The following is a 16820-nucleotide window of genomic DNA, read 5'->3' as shown; positions in this document are numbered from 1 at the left end:
TCTACCAAAGAGGTCCTAACACGGAGATCTGGCTGTACCAACTACAAATCAGGCATCTCAAATATTCTGCCACTTCATTTTTCTGAGACATTGGAACAGGAAAGTTTCATTTCCTCTTCTCCTTTGGGGGCTTCAGCTGCACAGAGCCCAACTGTACGACAGTTCCTTAATCAGTCACCACAATGCCCCACCCAAAACTGGCCTTGCCATGGCCTGAAAAGCAGACCAACTGCAATCCCAAGATCAACTCCAGCACCTGAGCATACAGCTCCTTGTCCCCACTGAGTTTTCTTCACCTTACAAAAGCAACTGGTCAAGGAGAGAAATCCCGTTTAATTCAGCTACATCTGAACTTTCACTACAGGGTGGATGCTGATTAATATTGCATACGACATGTCCAGGTGACAAAGGCTACTCAGCTACAAATTACCTCCTTCATAATAATCACACCAGTCAGAGACATGGTCCTTTAGGGATGTCACTATAGGTCAGATATTCCTTAAGGGGTGGATATCATATAAAACCCTACTGTCTGTTCTAAGCAGGCCTCCCTTCCTCCTGGACCTGGGCTCTTTACAGGACAGGGCTCATTGTGAGGGAAGAGGATTCAAGCAGGACCACTACCTCAACCGTGCAAGCTTGCCATTGAGTTTTTCTAATGCTTTAGAGGAAAAATACTCACTTTCCTTTTTCCTTCAGGGACTACACAAAACCCAGTTGTACCTGGCGATCCATTAATCAATCCCCAACTGAATCTCACTTCTGAGTTCTCGTTGAGACATCACGGGGGAGATTTCACAGTGGAAGATGTTAACCTGGCATATGCTAAGGGGCCCCATGGTACATATTTTTCATCACTGCAATGAAACACTGCATCAATCCTGACGGGGGAAGACGAGACATACAGAACCAGACTACCCAACAAGGTGCTAATGGGATAGGAATAGAGGGTCTCCCTAACTAATGTCCTGAGGAAAGGCGGGCGTATGAGAAAAGCATCCCTGTGTGTTCACAGCTCACACTGGAGGACAAGACACAGCGGGGTAAAAGCTGCTAGATTTGGGGAGAAAGCAAAGGCCCTTCACTGAATGTTTCCCTATAGAAGAGCTCAGGAGGCCATGATGGATACGGTGGCATAGGTCTATAATCCCTGCTACTCCAAAAGCTAAAGCAAAAGAATCCAAAGTTCAAGGCTAGCCCAGGCAACTAAGACAATCAAAACAAAAAAGAACTGAGATGATCAGGGAATGTAGCTTACCTCAGTTGGTAGAGTGTTTGCCTAACATGCTCAAGGCCTTGGTTTAATCCAAAGCAACACACACACACACACACACACACACACACACACACACACACACACACACACAGACCACTCACTCACTCCATTATACTCACAATATGTCCATATTATGTATAAATTATATACACACTATATGTACAAACATGTAAATTATAGACACTATATGTCTGTGTATATATAAATTACACATATACTATATATCATATGCTATATATACTGTATATCTATTTAATCATATAGATGCATTATATGTATATTATAAATTATATAATATTATATATATCTACACTTGCATATATATTTACAAATTATATACACTATATAGATAGCCATATATATAAATTACCACACAACAAACACACTATGTATATTATAACCATATATACATAATTACACACTATATATATTATACACACACAGAGTCTTGGGTCTTTTCCCAGTCCTACTGACTGAAAAGCTCTGGAGGCTGGGCCTAACAAACAGTTTGACATGAAAAGGAGACAGGGGAAAGCTGTGGCTTGGTGGTAAAGCGCTTGCCTAGATATTCACATGGCTCTCAGTTCCATTTCTAGCACTGGAAAAATCAGCATTCAAGAGGCTGTTGGGGAATATTACCTTAAGGTGTATTACTTTTGTTTATGTTGCATTTGATTAACTCTGTGAGGCTGTGTTACTGGGCCTGTCTAAAACACCTGATGGTCTAATAAAGAGCTTAACGGTCAATAGTGAGGAGGAGAAAGGATAGGCAGGGCTGGCAGGCAGAGAGGATAAATATGAGGAGACATCTGGGACAAAACAGAATCTGGGAACGGGACAAGGAGGAGAACTTCAGGGGCCAGCCACCCGGCCACCCAGCCACCCAGCCAGACACAAAGTAAGGAGGAAAGAAAAGGTATACAGGAATAGGGAAAGATAAAACCCCTGAGGTCAAAGACAGATGGGATAATTTACATTAAGAAAAGCGGGCAAGAAACAAGTCAAGCTAAGGACCAGCATTCATAACTAAGAATAATCCTCCATGTGTAATTTACTCAGGAGCTGGGTGGTGGGCTCCCCAAAGAGCCCAAAAAGTCAAAAGAACAAAAACTTGCGCACAGCAAGCTTTTCTAGATGCTTCTCTCCAGGGCCCTCTGCAGTGCCATGGTCAACACACACACAAACTTACCTCAATGCCAAACAAACTTCCTGAAAAGGGGCGATCAGCAAAGCGGGGCTTATAGGTGAGCACCGTGGTGCCTTTTAGAATAATGGCATTGGTGTCAAAGCAGGACACATCTTCAACAACCACAAACTCTGTGCCTGCAAAGAACAGCAGCATCAGTCAAGGCAAGCAAGGAAGCTGGCATCACCTGGCTGCCCCCACACAAGTGGCACAATTGCACCAGGGGACGCTCAGTGTTCTGCTTCACTGCCATCCCAGACTCAGAACCTGGCGAGCACAGCTGAACTGACAGAGCAGGGCCTGGAGAAAGGATTGGGATGTAGCTCCTCTGTTCAACATGCATGTTCAAGACAGAGAAATGACATTCTCATCATTCTGGGAGGTCCAAAAGATGCTCAGAGGACTCAGAACCCACGGAAGAAGAGTCAGGTGGGCTGGTCACGCAGCACGGTATTATGACAGCTTTACACAGCTGTTCACACTGCACACAAGGAGTATAGACCACTGATGTCCAGCTGCACACAAGGAGTATAGACCACTGATGTCCAGCTGCCACTGTGAGCAAGTGCTGACAAATTTCTACTCATCCGTGTCCAGAAGATTCGCTCACAATGGGTTTCATCAAAAAACAGTATGAAGCTGGATGCAGTGGTTTATACCAACAATCCCAGCACTTGGGAGACAGAGGCTGAGGCAAGAGGACTATGGCAAATCCCAGGTCAGCCTGCGATACAGGTGAGACCCTCCTCTAAAATGAAAAACGCTTAATACCAGTACCCAGAAGGCAGCCTGGTCTATGCGAGACCCGGTCTCAAACACTAAGAGGGTGTGGCTGGCACAGAGAAGATCTGGGCTAACATCCACACTAACAAGCAGTGGCGTACACAATGAACAATCACCTGTCACATTGACCTTGACTTCCAGGTGCCTCTCATTTGACACGGGGAGGGAAGACCGCTTGGTGACTACTCCACTCTTAACGGTTTTGGGAACGACAGCAGATTCGCTGCTGGCGTTGCGGTGGCGTGCCGGAGTGGCATTTTGTTTCTTAATATCACTGGGAGTGTGCAAGAAGTCGTGGACCAACAGCAGCCAGTCAAAGATGAGAAACACTCGGAGGTTGTTGAGGACGACAGTGAAACAAGAGGAATCCTTTGTAGACCTACAAGGAAGAAGACAGGAAAACAGAATCACAAAGAGAAATACATATCTCGATCACTGCCAAGGCATGGTTGCCTCTTTTCTTCTGTTTTTATGTAATTCAAGATGGCCTCGAGTGTCTGGACTCAATGGTCCTCCTGCTTCCGGCTCCTGGGACTTTAGGTGTGCGGCACCATGCCAGGTCCTGTTCCAGTATTCCTTAAACTACCAACCGTGAGCATGGAAACACCCTGAGCACTGTGTTATGAGCTTTCTGGGGGCTAACCAGGGTCTTACAGAACACATTTATTTCATGTGTATGAGTGTTTTGCTTTCACACATCTGTTCACCACATGCATGCGCATGTGCCCATTAAAGTCAGAAGAAGGCGTTGGATCCACTGGAACTGAGTTACAGACAGCTGCGAGCCACCATGTGGGTGCTGGGAACTGAACCCAGGTCCTCAGCAAGAGCAACAAGTGCTCTCAATGAAGCATCTCTCCCACCCCTCATTTAAAAAAGGGGAGGGGACTATATCTAAGAAAGGAGGATAGCAGAATAGCAGAGCCCTCAACTAACATGAGTCCACAACAGGCATTTATTAGGCAGTGTGTAGAGAAATTCTTGGTTTTGCTGTCTTTAACAATAATTATTAGTAATAATAACTGGGAAGTAGAGGCAGATGGAGCTCCATGAGTTCAAGCCAGCCTGGGTCTATATAGTGAGTTCCAGGACAGCCATGACTACACAGTAAAACCCTGTCTGGAAACAACATTAACACTAATTGAGATGGCACAATTGTTACCTGGTAGACAGAAGTAGGATGCCCCTAACCATGCCACAATGCACCAGACAGCCTCACAGGAAGGAGCAGCCCTCCCTGACATACCCGAAACGCTCATGTGTGAACTGAGAGCCTTCGGATGGTCTTTGTTTTGCTGTTACATGTAGCATGTGCATGGGTGTTTGCCTGAATGTATGTCTTTGCACCAGGGAAGGCACTGGCCCCTGGGGCAGAAGTTCCAAAGTGGTTGTGAATCGTCATCTGGGTTCTGGGAATGAAAGCTGGACCTTCTGAAAAAGCAGCTGTAACTGCGGAGCCATTCCTCCGGTCCCTGGATATTGGAAGGGTTGTTAGAGATGTTTGACTGGCAAAGCCTTTGTGAATGAATTCTCCAAACTATGAGGGGGAAAATCCAAACCCTGAGGTGCTTCTAGCCCCAAGTCCTACTTTTAAGGAATAGCCACCCTGCAGGGCTAAGGCGGGGAAAGGCAGGTCCAGTATAAAGAGCAAAGGCTTTGAAGTCAAGAGACCCAGACTAAAATCTTGTCACTCTCAAGCTGTGTTATCCTGGGTATGCCCACCTGTTTCCTCATCTATAAAGTGAGAAATGCTAACACTGTAAGAGAAAGCACATAGCAGGTGTTACCCCACACGCCAGCTTTATCCCTGACAGGAGGTCTAAGACTGATGAGGCTACTTCTTAGAAGCTCAGCACTGCTTCACAAACACCACCTTCAAGTACCAGTGCTATCTGGCTTTAACTGCAACTAACCTCAGACTCCAGATCTTCTAGCCTCAAGAGGACATTGGTCACAGAGGGATGGCAAGCACCGTGGAGAAGAAATGGGACAGAAGGATGGGCAAAGGACAGGGACTGGTTTTATAGTCTTCAAGGTTCCCAAGAACGACTCTCAGGCCTGGCCTGAAGCCACAGTGTCCTCAGGGTGATGGCCAACCCTATTATCACATTAGCAGGCAGAGGAAGGGAAGCCAGCAGAGGCAGGCTAGAGACAGGTCACAGGGTTCGGGAGCTGAATTGATTTTGTGAATGAAAGAGACCCTGGCTCTGGCTGCTACATCTACTCACTCCCTGGCCTGCCTAGGAGAGGCTGATCTGGGGATGTGCCTAGGGCTGTTTTCTCCAGTCTCACTTCTGCTAACCCTGGCTCGCTGCCTCTAGTAAAAGGGCATGGCTGAGGCCCTTCTCACACATAGCATTTGTCACAGAAACACTCTACTCTTTTGTGATAGATAGAAAATGTTGCCCTCAGTGAAATTTTTCCACCCCATTCTGAGCAGAGACTGTCAGGCCTCGGTGCTAACTGGAAAGTCAGTGTGTCAGACCCCATCCTGGAAAACATACAAAATCCCAACAGAAGAACAATTCCACCTGAAGCAGCTTCCTCCTCTTGCTAACAAGGGCACGTCTGCTAGCAAAAGCCAAGGAAAGAACTGGTTGTTTGACTCCATGAAATTACATGCCTTTAGTATATGCACAGAATAAAACTTCAGGCCTCCTGCATATTAAAGACATGATGGGGAGGGGGTGAAGAAAGCCAAGGTCAGTAACATAAAGCAAACACCACACCAGCCCTCTGCAGGAGGACCAAATACATAGAAGCCTCCCATCCTGAGAAACATCTTCAAACGCGCCTGTCACATCCCAAAGCTGCAGTCAGCCAGTGACGGAGGCCAGAGGACATGAAGAGTTAGTGCCACTCAGCTTTGATGTCAGAGGCCCAGGTCTAACTTGTCACTACTAGACTTCTGAGCTGTGCAATCTTCCAAGAGTCATTTGAACCTTCTCTAGGGGGGGTGTGTGTGACAGAAGGTAGGTTGGTGAGATGCCTGGTCGAGGCTGGGTGTGTGTGACAGAAGGTAGGTTGGTGAGATGCCTGGTCGAGGCAGGGGCCAGCAAGAAGCCACGAGTGCTGCCACTGTGGGGCTCCTAATGTCCCACAAGGCTAAAATGTCTCTTTTGCCAGGCTTCTGTCAGGCATATTGAGAGACCAAGAACGTCTCCCTTCCAAAGCTAAACTGGGAGGAACTCTTGAGTGTCACACTGAAACACCAGCCACACAAGTACAAGAATAGCCAGGAGCCATAAGAATCTCATACTAGAGCACTGTTCTCAACCAGTGGGCCCAACGACCCTATCACAGAGGTCACATATCAGATATCCTGCATATCAGATATTTATATTAAGATTCATAACAATAGAAAATTACAGTAATGAAGTAGCAATGGAAATAGTTTTATGGTTGGGGTCACCACAACATGAGGAGCTGTATTAAAGGGTCACAGCGTTAGGAAGGTTGAGAGCCACCGCTCTAGGGGAGCATGAACGAGTACCAGCTATGACAGCAGTAACAGCAGCAGCTGCTTCGGGTGCCAAGTAACTCGCCAGAATGACTCAAGCGTTGGGTTGGGGAGGCCTGAATAAATACCTGTTCAGGTCGAAACGCCTTTGCTTTCATGAGGGCCAGAAGGTTCTGGCTTACGGTTTTCCTTCAACTCACATAATTTCTTCCATCCCAAGCCACTTAACAAATTAAAGCTTACAAGGAGGGTGCTTTTGAGGATCTGACTCCATGCCAAACTACTATGTTTTTGTTTTAAGGCAACAGAGACATCTCTTGGTGAGTCCTTAGTACTGCAAGGGAGCAGACACTGCTAACACCCAGTATGGTGCTGGTAAGACACAGGGCGTGCTGGGGAGTTCCAGTCAGCCTCCAATCTTTTGATCCTCTGATGTTCTAAAGCCACGTGGACCTGACCCACTGACCACAAAAGGAAATATTTCCATAAAGAAAGACAGAGCTGGAGGGCTAGAGAGATGGCTCAGCAGTTAAGGGCACTGACTGCTCTTCGAATCCCAGCACCCACAGGCAGCTTCTGTCTGTAACTCCAAGATCTGACACTGTCACACAGACATACCCACAGGCAAAACACCAGTACACATAAAAGTAAATAAATAAGAAAGAGGAAGAAGAAGAGGAGGGGTGGAAAAAAGAGGAGAGAAGGAAGGAAGGAAGGAAGGAAGGAAGGAAGGAAGGAAGGAAGGAAGGAAGGAAGGAAGGAAGGAAGAGTTGGGGGTCCAAGTATGGGGGTATGTGCCTGTAACCCCAGCACTGGAGAAGTGGAAGTAGGAAACTCTCTTCAAGGAAAGTCTGGGCTACCAGGTAAATTTCAACCCAGCCTGGGCTATAAGAGACTTATGGGAGGGGGATGGGTGAGAGAGACGGAGGACAGCAGAGCTTCGGTCTGCTCCACTACCTGAAATGCAGTTCAATCTGAATGGAGCCCTGGGTGGCGCAGCTGCTCTTGGAGGGCTGAAAGATACAGTTGAACACATTGGTCATGCCGGGGCTGGGCTTCTGCCCAGCATAGCGGGTGTCAAATGCCATCATAGAGTGGGAAACCAGGTTAATGGACTTGGTCTGGTTGGAAAAACTCTCATAGAGCAGCTTACATTTCTTAAAGTCAAATCTGAAAGGAAAGAAAGCAGAGGAAAATTTAAACACAATCCTACCTTACAAAACTAAGTTAAGTGTGGAACAAGCGTACTGTCATCAGCGCACCAGAGTACCTTCCAATGAGACACTGCATCAGTTTTGTTCACATGCCACTCAAAATGCAGTTAGTGTACTGTGCTTTAAACCTTTTCCACGTGCAGAAAGGTGGTTACACCCACAGGGATGCATTAGGAATAACGATTTACCCAGTCCATTTATTATATCCTTGGTGCTTTACAGTCCCATGTCCCATCCTAGTCTAAGAAGGCCACGTGTTAAATCGTAACCCCCAAAGGATATCTAGGGTCTCTTTTCATCTGTGATATTATAGCTTGCCTGAGGCGTCTCTTCCCTCAGCCTGCACACCTGTGTAAGACCACCATAGCTCACTAGAAGCAACCAGAACTCATCCTACTCTGCACAAAGGAAAGAAAGTCAGCTGACCCATCAACAGGAAGTGCATCCAAACCCACTTCCTTTCTGGAAAAAGAGAAAGCTGCATAAAGCAATTAGTAGTTGCTCAGTTCCATTACGATGATGATACACATAGAATCAGAATCATTGAAAAACTAAAGTTCAAAAAAAAAAAAAGGCCAGCTGGTGGTGGCTCACACCTTTAATCCCAGCACTCAGGAGGCAGAGGCAGGCAGATCTCTGAGTTTGAGGCCAGCCTGGTCTACAGGACAGCCAGGGCCAGAGAAACCCTGTCTCGAGGAAAAAAAAAAAAAAAAAAGAAAGAAAAAGACAAACAAACAAAAAAACACCCAAACAGAAGAACAAGAAAAAGTAAAGGTACAGCCAGGCATCTGAAGAGTGGCTGGCCCCAAGAACACAATTTGGGAACCAGGCTCACCACCATGGCTCTCCTCAGCTGAACTGGAAGCAGGCCACACAGGCTTCGAACAGAAAAACAAACTGGAAGCCAGAGTGCTTCAGACAGACGATAATAGCTTTGACACCACATTTTTAAATGTGGACCAACTTTCCAGCCATGTAACCTTAGGCTAGTAAAATAACAATTAAATTTTAAAAATTATATATCAACAACAGCAATCTATCTGGAAAACTGGAATATCAGCTGCCCAATTTAGAGAACAAGGGAGGGCTTTCAGGGTAAAAATACAATGAGCTCTTCAAAATCCCACTCCAAATTCCTACCCACAAATTCCCACATCTACTCTAACAAACAAGTGGCCAGCACACGCCCAAAAAGGGAGCAGCTACTGTGTTACTTCCAGAGGTTTCCAAGTAGGGAGCTCAGTCCAATGCTGTCAATTTTCAAAACAGCTCTCATTCATATTCTGTCTGTCTGTCTGTCTGTCTGTCTGTCTGTATTCTTTCAGTTTTAAAACACTGACCCACAAGGCAGTCACCACTGGCACACTGCCCAGAACTGTGCAAAACTATAGACACAGGGCAAGGTGTCCCCCAGTCCCTTCACACTGGTCAGACCATGCTCCAGCTTCATGCTCCTTGGGTGGCCACCTAAGGCCATTCCAGAGCTTTTATTTTTACTATTCCATGGCTCTTGTTTTTCAATCTGCCCTGTCAAAATGCTCAGCACATGGGGTACAGCGACACACCTATGTCCCAGCTACTCAAGGAAGCTGAAGCTGGGATCCTGCAGTTCAAACTGAACCTGGGCAACACAGCAAAACTCTACCTCAAAATCAAAACAATAGCCAGAGCAAATGTTCTGTCACTCGAGACACAAAACAGCAGAGCAGCCTGTCTCCCAGTGTCCTAGCTTGAGGAGAAAACATACCTTCACAGCTTTAAGTCACCAGTATTTGGGGCTGGCTGTTTAAAATGGCGTAAGCTAACCTGACATAGCTCATAGGAGAACCAAATTGAAACTTCTAATAAGCACTCGGGGCCAGGGGCACAGCTCTGCAGTACCTGGTCATCAGCACCATTTGAGCACATACGTGCACACATCCCTCATTCTCATGCATGTGCAAACATGATCACACTCACACACTTCCTCAGCCTGAGACCACCACTGCACTCCGCCCTGTGCTAACGGGATGGGTATCCTCGCATCGCTCCTAACTACCAGCAAAAGCACAGTTCATGGGAGTCTGACCTGGCTAGGGAGCCAGCGCCTTCCTTTCCTTTCGGATCCTTGAGCTCCAGACTGACGTTCACCATATCGATGAGGAAGCACATGCACGTATACACTTCTCCACTCAGCACAGTCTGAAAGGAAAATGCCAGTCAGCCCTCGGGTGACAGTGCCAACCTGAAAATGAACTCTAAGTAAAGAAGCCCAGTCCACTCGCCGTCTCACCCACTCCCACTTCTGCTCCCCGCCTTCTTGGAGGGACATCCACAGGGACAGCCATCGGCTAAGGTGACAGGCTACAGAAGAACACCCAGTCCATCTCACTCACATGAATCCGTGGATCCTGCAGGTCGTAAGGCCGCATGAACTCTTCTATGGGCTCCCCCAGGTTGTTCTCGAGTAAGCCTCGGATCAGCTTGTATTTGCACAGATCCAGGGAGCAGTGCACAGATGACAGACTGCCATGGACAGATATGTCTGCAACAGTGTGGCTTATTTCTCTACGAGAAAGAAAGGAGGCCACTCTCAGGAATAAGTCTCTAAATGCCTTGGTACAGCACAGCCAAATGTGAAGCTTCAATATGGTTGTTTTGCCTCCATGTATTCTTGTACACATGTGTGCAGCGTCTGCAGAGGTCAGAACAGGGGATCTTATCTCCTGGATATAGAGCTATTGTGGTGCTGGGAACCGAACTTGGGGCCTTTCAGGAGCAGCACACACGCTCTTAACCTCTGAGCCATCTGTCTAGTCCCAATCGACAAAGGACAACTGGGAGGCACCGCCGTGTGGTGTGCTCGTGGGTGGGTGGGGACAGCACATCTGCTGGTGCATTCTTGCTGGCCAGCGCAGCCTTGCCACCCCACGCAAAGTCAAGGGAGAAGTTTAGAGAAGCAGAAAAGAAAAGCACTCTCTAAAGACCATTGCTTGCACAGAAAACCAAGAGTTCAGTTCCTAAGTGAGAAGATCTTAGGATGGCCAAGCCAGGCTAGTCAAATAGAGCCCATGCCAACCATAACTGGACACCAGCCAGGGAGCTCTGGAATAACAGGTTCCAGTGAGAGAGACACCCCAGTGAGCTAAACTGAAATGGAAAACGGCATGAAGTGAGTTGTCCAACCCTAGGACTGGAAAGTGACTATTTAATGAGGCTGCTCTTTAAAATATCCCCATTGCAAATATCTTTGTTTGGGTTTTGTTTATTTTACTTTATCTGTGTGTACACGTGGGTGTAGGTGTTCATTAAACCACAAGAAGGCAGATTGGGAGGTGCCTAGCACAGACAATAGGAACCAAACTTGGGTTCCCCAAAAGAGCAGCAAGCTCTCCTCACCAATGAGCCACCTCCATTCTCAGCAGATCTCTTTGACACTATCTTCCCTTGGAGTTCAAATGCAAAATGCTGCTTTCTCCCAAACCAAAGCACCACAGTGAAAGATGTGATATGCATAATCGGTGCTTCCAGTCCGCATGTGTGGGCCAGGAAAGCAGGAGCACTCCCTAGGCCACAACCTTGCTAACTAAACACCCAAGCTTTGGCCCTGAGCATGATTCTACTGGTCTAGAATCATCAAGTTTCCCAGGTAGTTATGCAGCCAGTGAGAAGTGAACCAATGATTGCTCTGAACCACAGACAGGAGCTTCCTGTACTCTCAATGGCCACTCTCAATGATGTGGACGGGGCAAAACTGCACCTGGGTAGTTATGCAAAGTAAATGGACTCCAAGGGTCAGCAGTGGCAGATCCAGAGTCCACTACACTTGGCATACTTACTCCAAATACTCTTCTCTCAGATACCCTGCCTGTTCTCACTACCTCCCTATCACCACTTAAGATGCTAAATTCCAACTCTTTCCTCTTTGTCCCTCCCCAAGGCAAGGTTACAAAAGAGTCCCTGAATAAAACACTAAGTTAGAGTCATCTAACCACCTTCCTCTGTAACGGCAGCAGTTTCTCTTCCATCACATAGGAGAAGAAATGTTCCTCACTTACCTTACAGCACTGATTTCTAAGCTACTAGGATTCTACTTACACGGTATTCAGATAAAACACTCACTTGTCCAAATTCCTCTCCACCTGCAATTTCAGCCTACAAGGCTCAGTTAAGAGACTTCCTCCTGTCTGTCGCACAAAATAGGAAGGGAAGATCAGGTCCCCACTGCTGCTGTCGGAGGCTTGAGAGCCCTCTCTGGGGTGTCTCTCTGCAGCAAAGATGTCCATGTCCTGCAGATCCACGACAATGCAATCCAGCAGACACACATGGTCTTCTACAAGGAGCCAAGGGAAAAGAGATAAGGACAAGAGTAGCATGCAGAAAGGCCTGGGCCTGAGCAAGCAACAGGGTCAGAGTCAGCTCATTCTGTCCCTGAAAATCAGAACCAGCTGTTGCCTTGCTCTGCACTACTCAGCAACCTGGCCATCAGGGGCCTCAACTACAGCCTCAAGAACCCACCATGCACAGCACCATTCCTCTGTATCCAACACATGCTGCGGCCCACCCTCCACACCCGGCCATGCAGCTCCCATCCCAGCAGCAGAATCTCTTTTCAAACACATACTAGGTCTAACCATTTCTACTACCACTGATCAAACCCAAATCAACTTCACCCTTGCCTACAATACCTCCACAATCAATCTTCCAACGTACCTACATAATTCCACAAAATACCTGAATAAAAAAGAAACATTGAAATATTCCCTTCCTTTGGAAATTTCAGTGGCTATGTTTAATCCAGAACTCTGCAAAACTCCCTACAAATGCTTGCAAGGTCCTACATAAGCCCACAGCCCACTTTTCTGACTTCACATCAAGCCATGCTCCTAATTGTTCTCCAAACTTTAGGCCTCCAGGCCTTTGCATCTCCCAAAAGGCCATGCTCTTTGCTTCTTGGGCAGCCTAATCAGTACCATGACCTTCCCAACTTGATCTACATCAGGTCCTCACATTTCTTCTGTCTTTCCCATAACATGTACTATAATCTATCAATGCTTATGTTTATCTAATACCTTTCTCCTGTAAGTACCACCCAGGGAGGAACCGTATCTAAGGGGACGTTAATACATATACATTAATAGACATACACGGGGACAGAGTATACTATAACACCTGGCATTAAGCCGGAGCTTGGTAAACAGTTCTTGATGGGACGGCCGCACAACAAATAAGTGAAACCCATGAGAGCAGGGCTAATGGGTGAGAGAGGGGTAGAACAGTAATGCCATGGCCACAGAGACTGTAGGGAGCAGCTGCAGAAGGAGAACCGTGTGGAGACAGTGAGGAAACAACAGCCTTCGTCCAAGGCCACATACTACCGAGAGGGAATTTCAGTAAGCTGTCAGTGGATAGGAGAATGATGCTGGAACAGACATACTCCTGTACGACATCCCAAATCTTGTTGTGCATGCTTGCACATGTTCACGTGTGTACATCTGTGTGCAGTGTCATGCACACTCGCTTGCCTTGTGTCGTCCTCCTCAATTGTTCTGCATCTGATTTTTGGAGCAAGGTCTCTCACTCAACCTGGAGCTTAGCCATTCAGCTAGACTGGCTGACCAACAATCCCAGGGATGCCCCTGCCTCCACATTGCCAGCACTGGTAGTACAGGCATATGTCACTTTGTTTTGTTGTTATTTATCACGAGTGCTGGGGGGTTAAGTGCCAGTCCTCACGCTGTGTGTAAGCACTTTCCTGACTCTGACTGAGCGATATCCCTACCCCCCCCCCCCCCCAGATCTCTTCTTACAGGCATCCACCTGATGTCAGGCTGGCTGAACATCTAATCGCCACTGTCCTAACCACTTACAGATTGGTTCAAGGTACCCCTCCAAGTACCACAGCACTGATCAGAGCTCAGAGACAAAGTCCCCCTGGTCAACAGTCTTCTCCAAAACTCACCATCCAGCTCTACCAATTACTAGCAACATGATGAGCCAAGTTACTTCATCTCTCTAAGCCTTTCGCTCCTCCCTCCTGTGAAGGGGAGATGAACCCTGAGCAGGGTGCCACAAGGATAAGTCCATGCAAATGAACACAATGTATTCAATAAAATGCACACTGATGAACAAAATTATCTCTCATCAGCACAGCCATTAGTCTCTTGCTCTCACCTCCAGGAGGGTCCTGCAGGGTCCCCCAGTCCTGAGGTCTACCTAGTAAAAACGACCAGAACCCTTTCAGCTGCACCCTTCACTGCCCACAGCGCAGCCGCACTGAGCTCTTCTCGGCCACCCCTCACACTATGCCTCCCTTCCAACCGAACTCCCCAGAGAAGCACCTCCCTGTCAGCACGGCATCCATCCATGGCATGCTGGAAACTCCAGAGCACAGATTAGGCCCAGGTTCAGAATGATAGATCACAAAGGGCCACAGTCACAATCCCAACACTGAAGAGGCAGAGGCAGGATGAAGAGGTCAGGCTAGCCTAGGCTACTTGCAGAGAGCCCTATTCCAAAAAGCCCAACGAGGGAAAAAAATCAAAAACAAGAGCACCCATAGCAGGATGACTCAGACCTCCAAGGTCACTTTACATCACTGCTGCCCGTAAGCCTCACTGACGCTAACCTTAGCATCTTATTCTGGGCAAGAAAACAGTGGCCTGCAAGGATGGGGTCTGGGTAGCAGCTTCTGAGGATACAGGATCCATCTGGACCTATGTGAGTCCCACAGATAACCGAGAGCTTCTGCATTTATTTCTATCACATCTTCTAAATGAATCTGCTTTAGAAGTTATCGGAGACTAAACGCACCTATGACACTCAGGCCTCAAAAGCATCATGAGGCCTGGGCATCACACAGACACCACCTCCCATCAGCCTGGAGCGCCACAGAGCTCCCCGGAAGCTTCAGGACAATCCCCACCTTCGCTGTGCAGATCTTTCCTCGTACCTGGGCTGCTGGAACTTTGGCTAACAGGTGGCATGGGCTGCTGCCCACGCTGCTTGATAGAGGCACTGGGCACAAACTCACTCTTCAGGCTGCCAAGGCCCATTCCTGCAGGAGGCATCATGAAGAGGCCCTGTCCATGCAGCCCCTTGGGTTCCTCTGAGCTTGTCGTCTTTCTCATGCTGTGTTTGGGTGTACCCGTAGGAGAAGCTGAAGGCACAGACTCCTACGAGGAACAAAAGAAAACTAGGATGAAGAGAGGAAGGGGTGACAATGCCTTCGCTGGCTGAGAAATCATTTCCTAGTCCTTAGGCTCTCAAAGACTGCAGTGGGCACACCACCCTCAGGCCTAGAGACAAGAAACTGAGAGTCATGACACTTAGTGCCTTACACAATTATCTTCAAAACTGGTGCCAAGGGTTCCACACCTGTTGAGAGCCACAGCAACATTGCAAGAAGGCACTGTCTGTTGGTTCAGGAACAAAAACCAGTCTCAGTCAAATTCAGCCAAAGCAAATCTCTCAACCACACAATATATTTACTGCTTTGGTGGAGAGGGAAAATGTATCTAGGGGACTGGAGATGTGTCTAAGGTATCAGAATGCCTCCCTATAGTCCAAATAAACTGGATGTGGTCGCACACACCTGTAATCCCAGGTGGCAGGGGTTCAAAATTACCCACCCTCAGCTACACCTGAGTTTGAAGCCAGTCTGGGATATAAGCAAAAGTATCCAATGGCAATGTGACTGCAACAGAATTACCCAAGGAAAGCGCTTATGCATCCTCGTCTCCCTAATACATTTATATTTCCCATCTAAGGAAGCAGAGAAATACAGAAGGCAAACAAAGGAGCTTAGTTGCCCAGGTCAGGTTTCTGCTCACAAAGCAAAGCCAGCCCTGGGAGCCTCAGGAAAGGACAGGACTCTTCTCACTGACAGTGTTTAGTTGATTCCACAGAATGAGCCAGTCATTGATGTATCAGCTTCTTCCCTGGGTCCTCAGGACCCCTCAGAGCCCTGTCTGTGTGTGGCTTCTGCATCGTGGGACAGCTCCTTCTTGGCCCTGTCACATATACCCTGGCAGCATGAGAAGCAATGGTTCCCTGCTGCTGCTACAAGGCTGACTCCTCAGCTTTGGAATAAAAGGTGAAAACCCCATGATCTCTCCACTTCTTGAGCAATAATTACAACTAACAGTAACACAAGCTTCCTGCATTTTTTTTCAAGGAAGATTACTAGGTAAATGCTATCATTTAAATGTTTCCACATTAAAAGTGCCCTGGTGCTCTGTTTACTTAAGCTGCAGAGGGTGTTTGGTGCTCCTTCACTTGACTTACCTCTATGTCCTCTCTGTAGTTTATTTAAATAAACCAATGGCTCGAGGAGATCAACACAAAGCTTTTGAGTGACTCTGACTTAGAAATTATGATTTAAGTAAAAGCTATGGTTGAGAAAAGGAAAGGCAAGTATACATCAGAAATCCAAACACGTCTTCTGTAAGATGGGGTTTCACAGGAAACTGTCCCCACATCCGGAAGTCAGAAAACCTGAGGGCACAGGCCACAAGTGCTCCAGCATGACTCCATGTCAAGAGTATTTGGTGTTCTTGGGCCACTGGACAGCACGTTAGACACACCTCACGAGCAAGAATTTCAACAGGCAAGTGCAAAGTAGAAGAGGAAAGTATCAACAGCGAGCTCAGATGAGGAGAGGTGAGCAGCACAGCTCAGCACACCAGATCACAGAGAGCGAACAAACGGCACGCTCCTCTCAGCCTTATGCAATTCCACCCAACAACCGCCAGTGTTGGTCCTAAGACACAGCAGCTGTCTTAGGATCTCTGGATATAAAATGAGGTCATTCAGGAAGTACTAGCCAGCCTAAAAGGACCCTGAATACAGGCCTTAAGAAAGGCTTCTCTCCTCAGGTGTCCACACAGAGAGTAATAAAGCAGGCCTCTCCTGAAGGGACGC

The 16820-nt window shown here is 47.3% G+C and overlaps 1 protein-coding gene across 1 annotated transcript in view; it reads right to left on the bottom strand.

The window, feature by feature from the left end:
- Positions 1-16820, bottom strand: part of Vps13d (vacuolar protein sorting 13 homolog D) — a 214580-nt gene that overhangs the window by 142764 nt on the left and 54996 nt on the right. Inside the window, 7 exon segments of the mRNA XM_040735088.1 lie at positions 2466-2599; positions 3362-3624; positions 7663-7875; positions 9988-10100; positions 10295-10466; positions 12021-12231; positions 14851-15073. Coding sequence (XP_040591022.1) covers positions 2466-2599; positions 3362-3624; positions 7663-7875; positions 9988-10100; positions 10295-10466; positions 12021-12231; positions 14851-15073 — 1329 coding nt within the window.

The sequence above is a fragment of the Mesocricetus auratus genome, unplaced genomic scaffold (genome assembly GCF_017639785.1).
Source record: "Mesocricetus auratus isolate SY011 unplaced genomic scaffold, BCM_Maur_2.0 Super-Scaffold_100042, whole genome shotgun sequence".
NCBI classification, from domain to species: Eukaryota; Metazoa; Chordata; class Mammalia; order Rodentia; family Cricetidae; genus Mesocricetus; species Mesocricetus auratus.
This window is presented reverse-complemented; position numbering and strand designations above follow the sequence as displayed.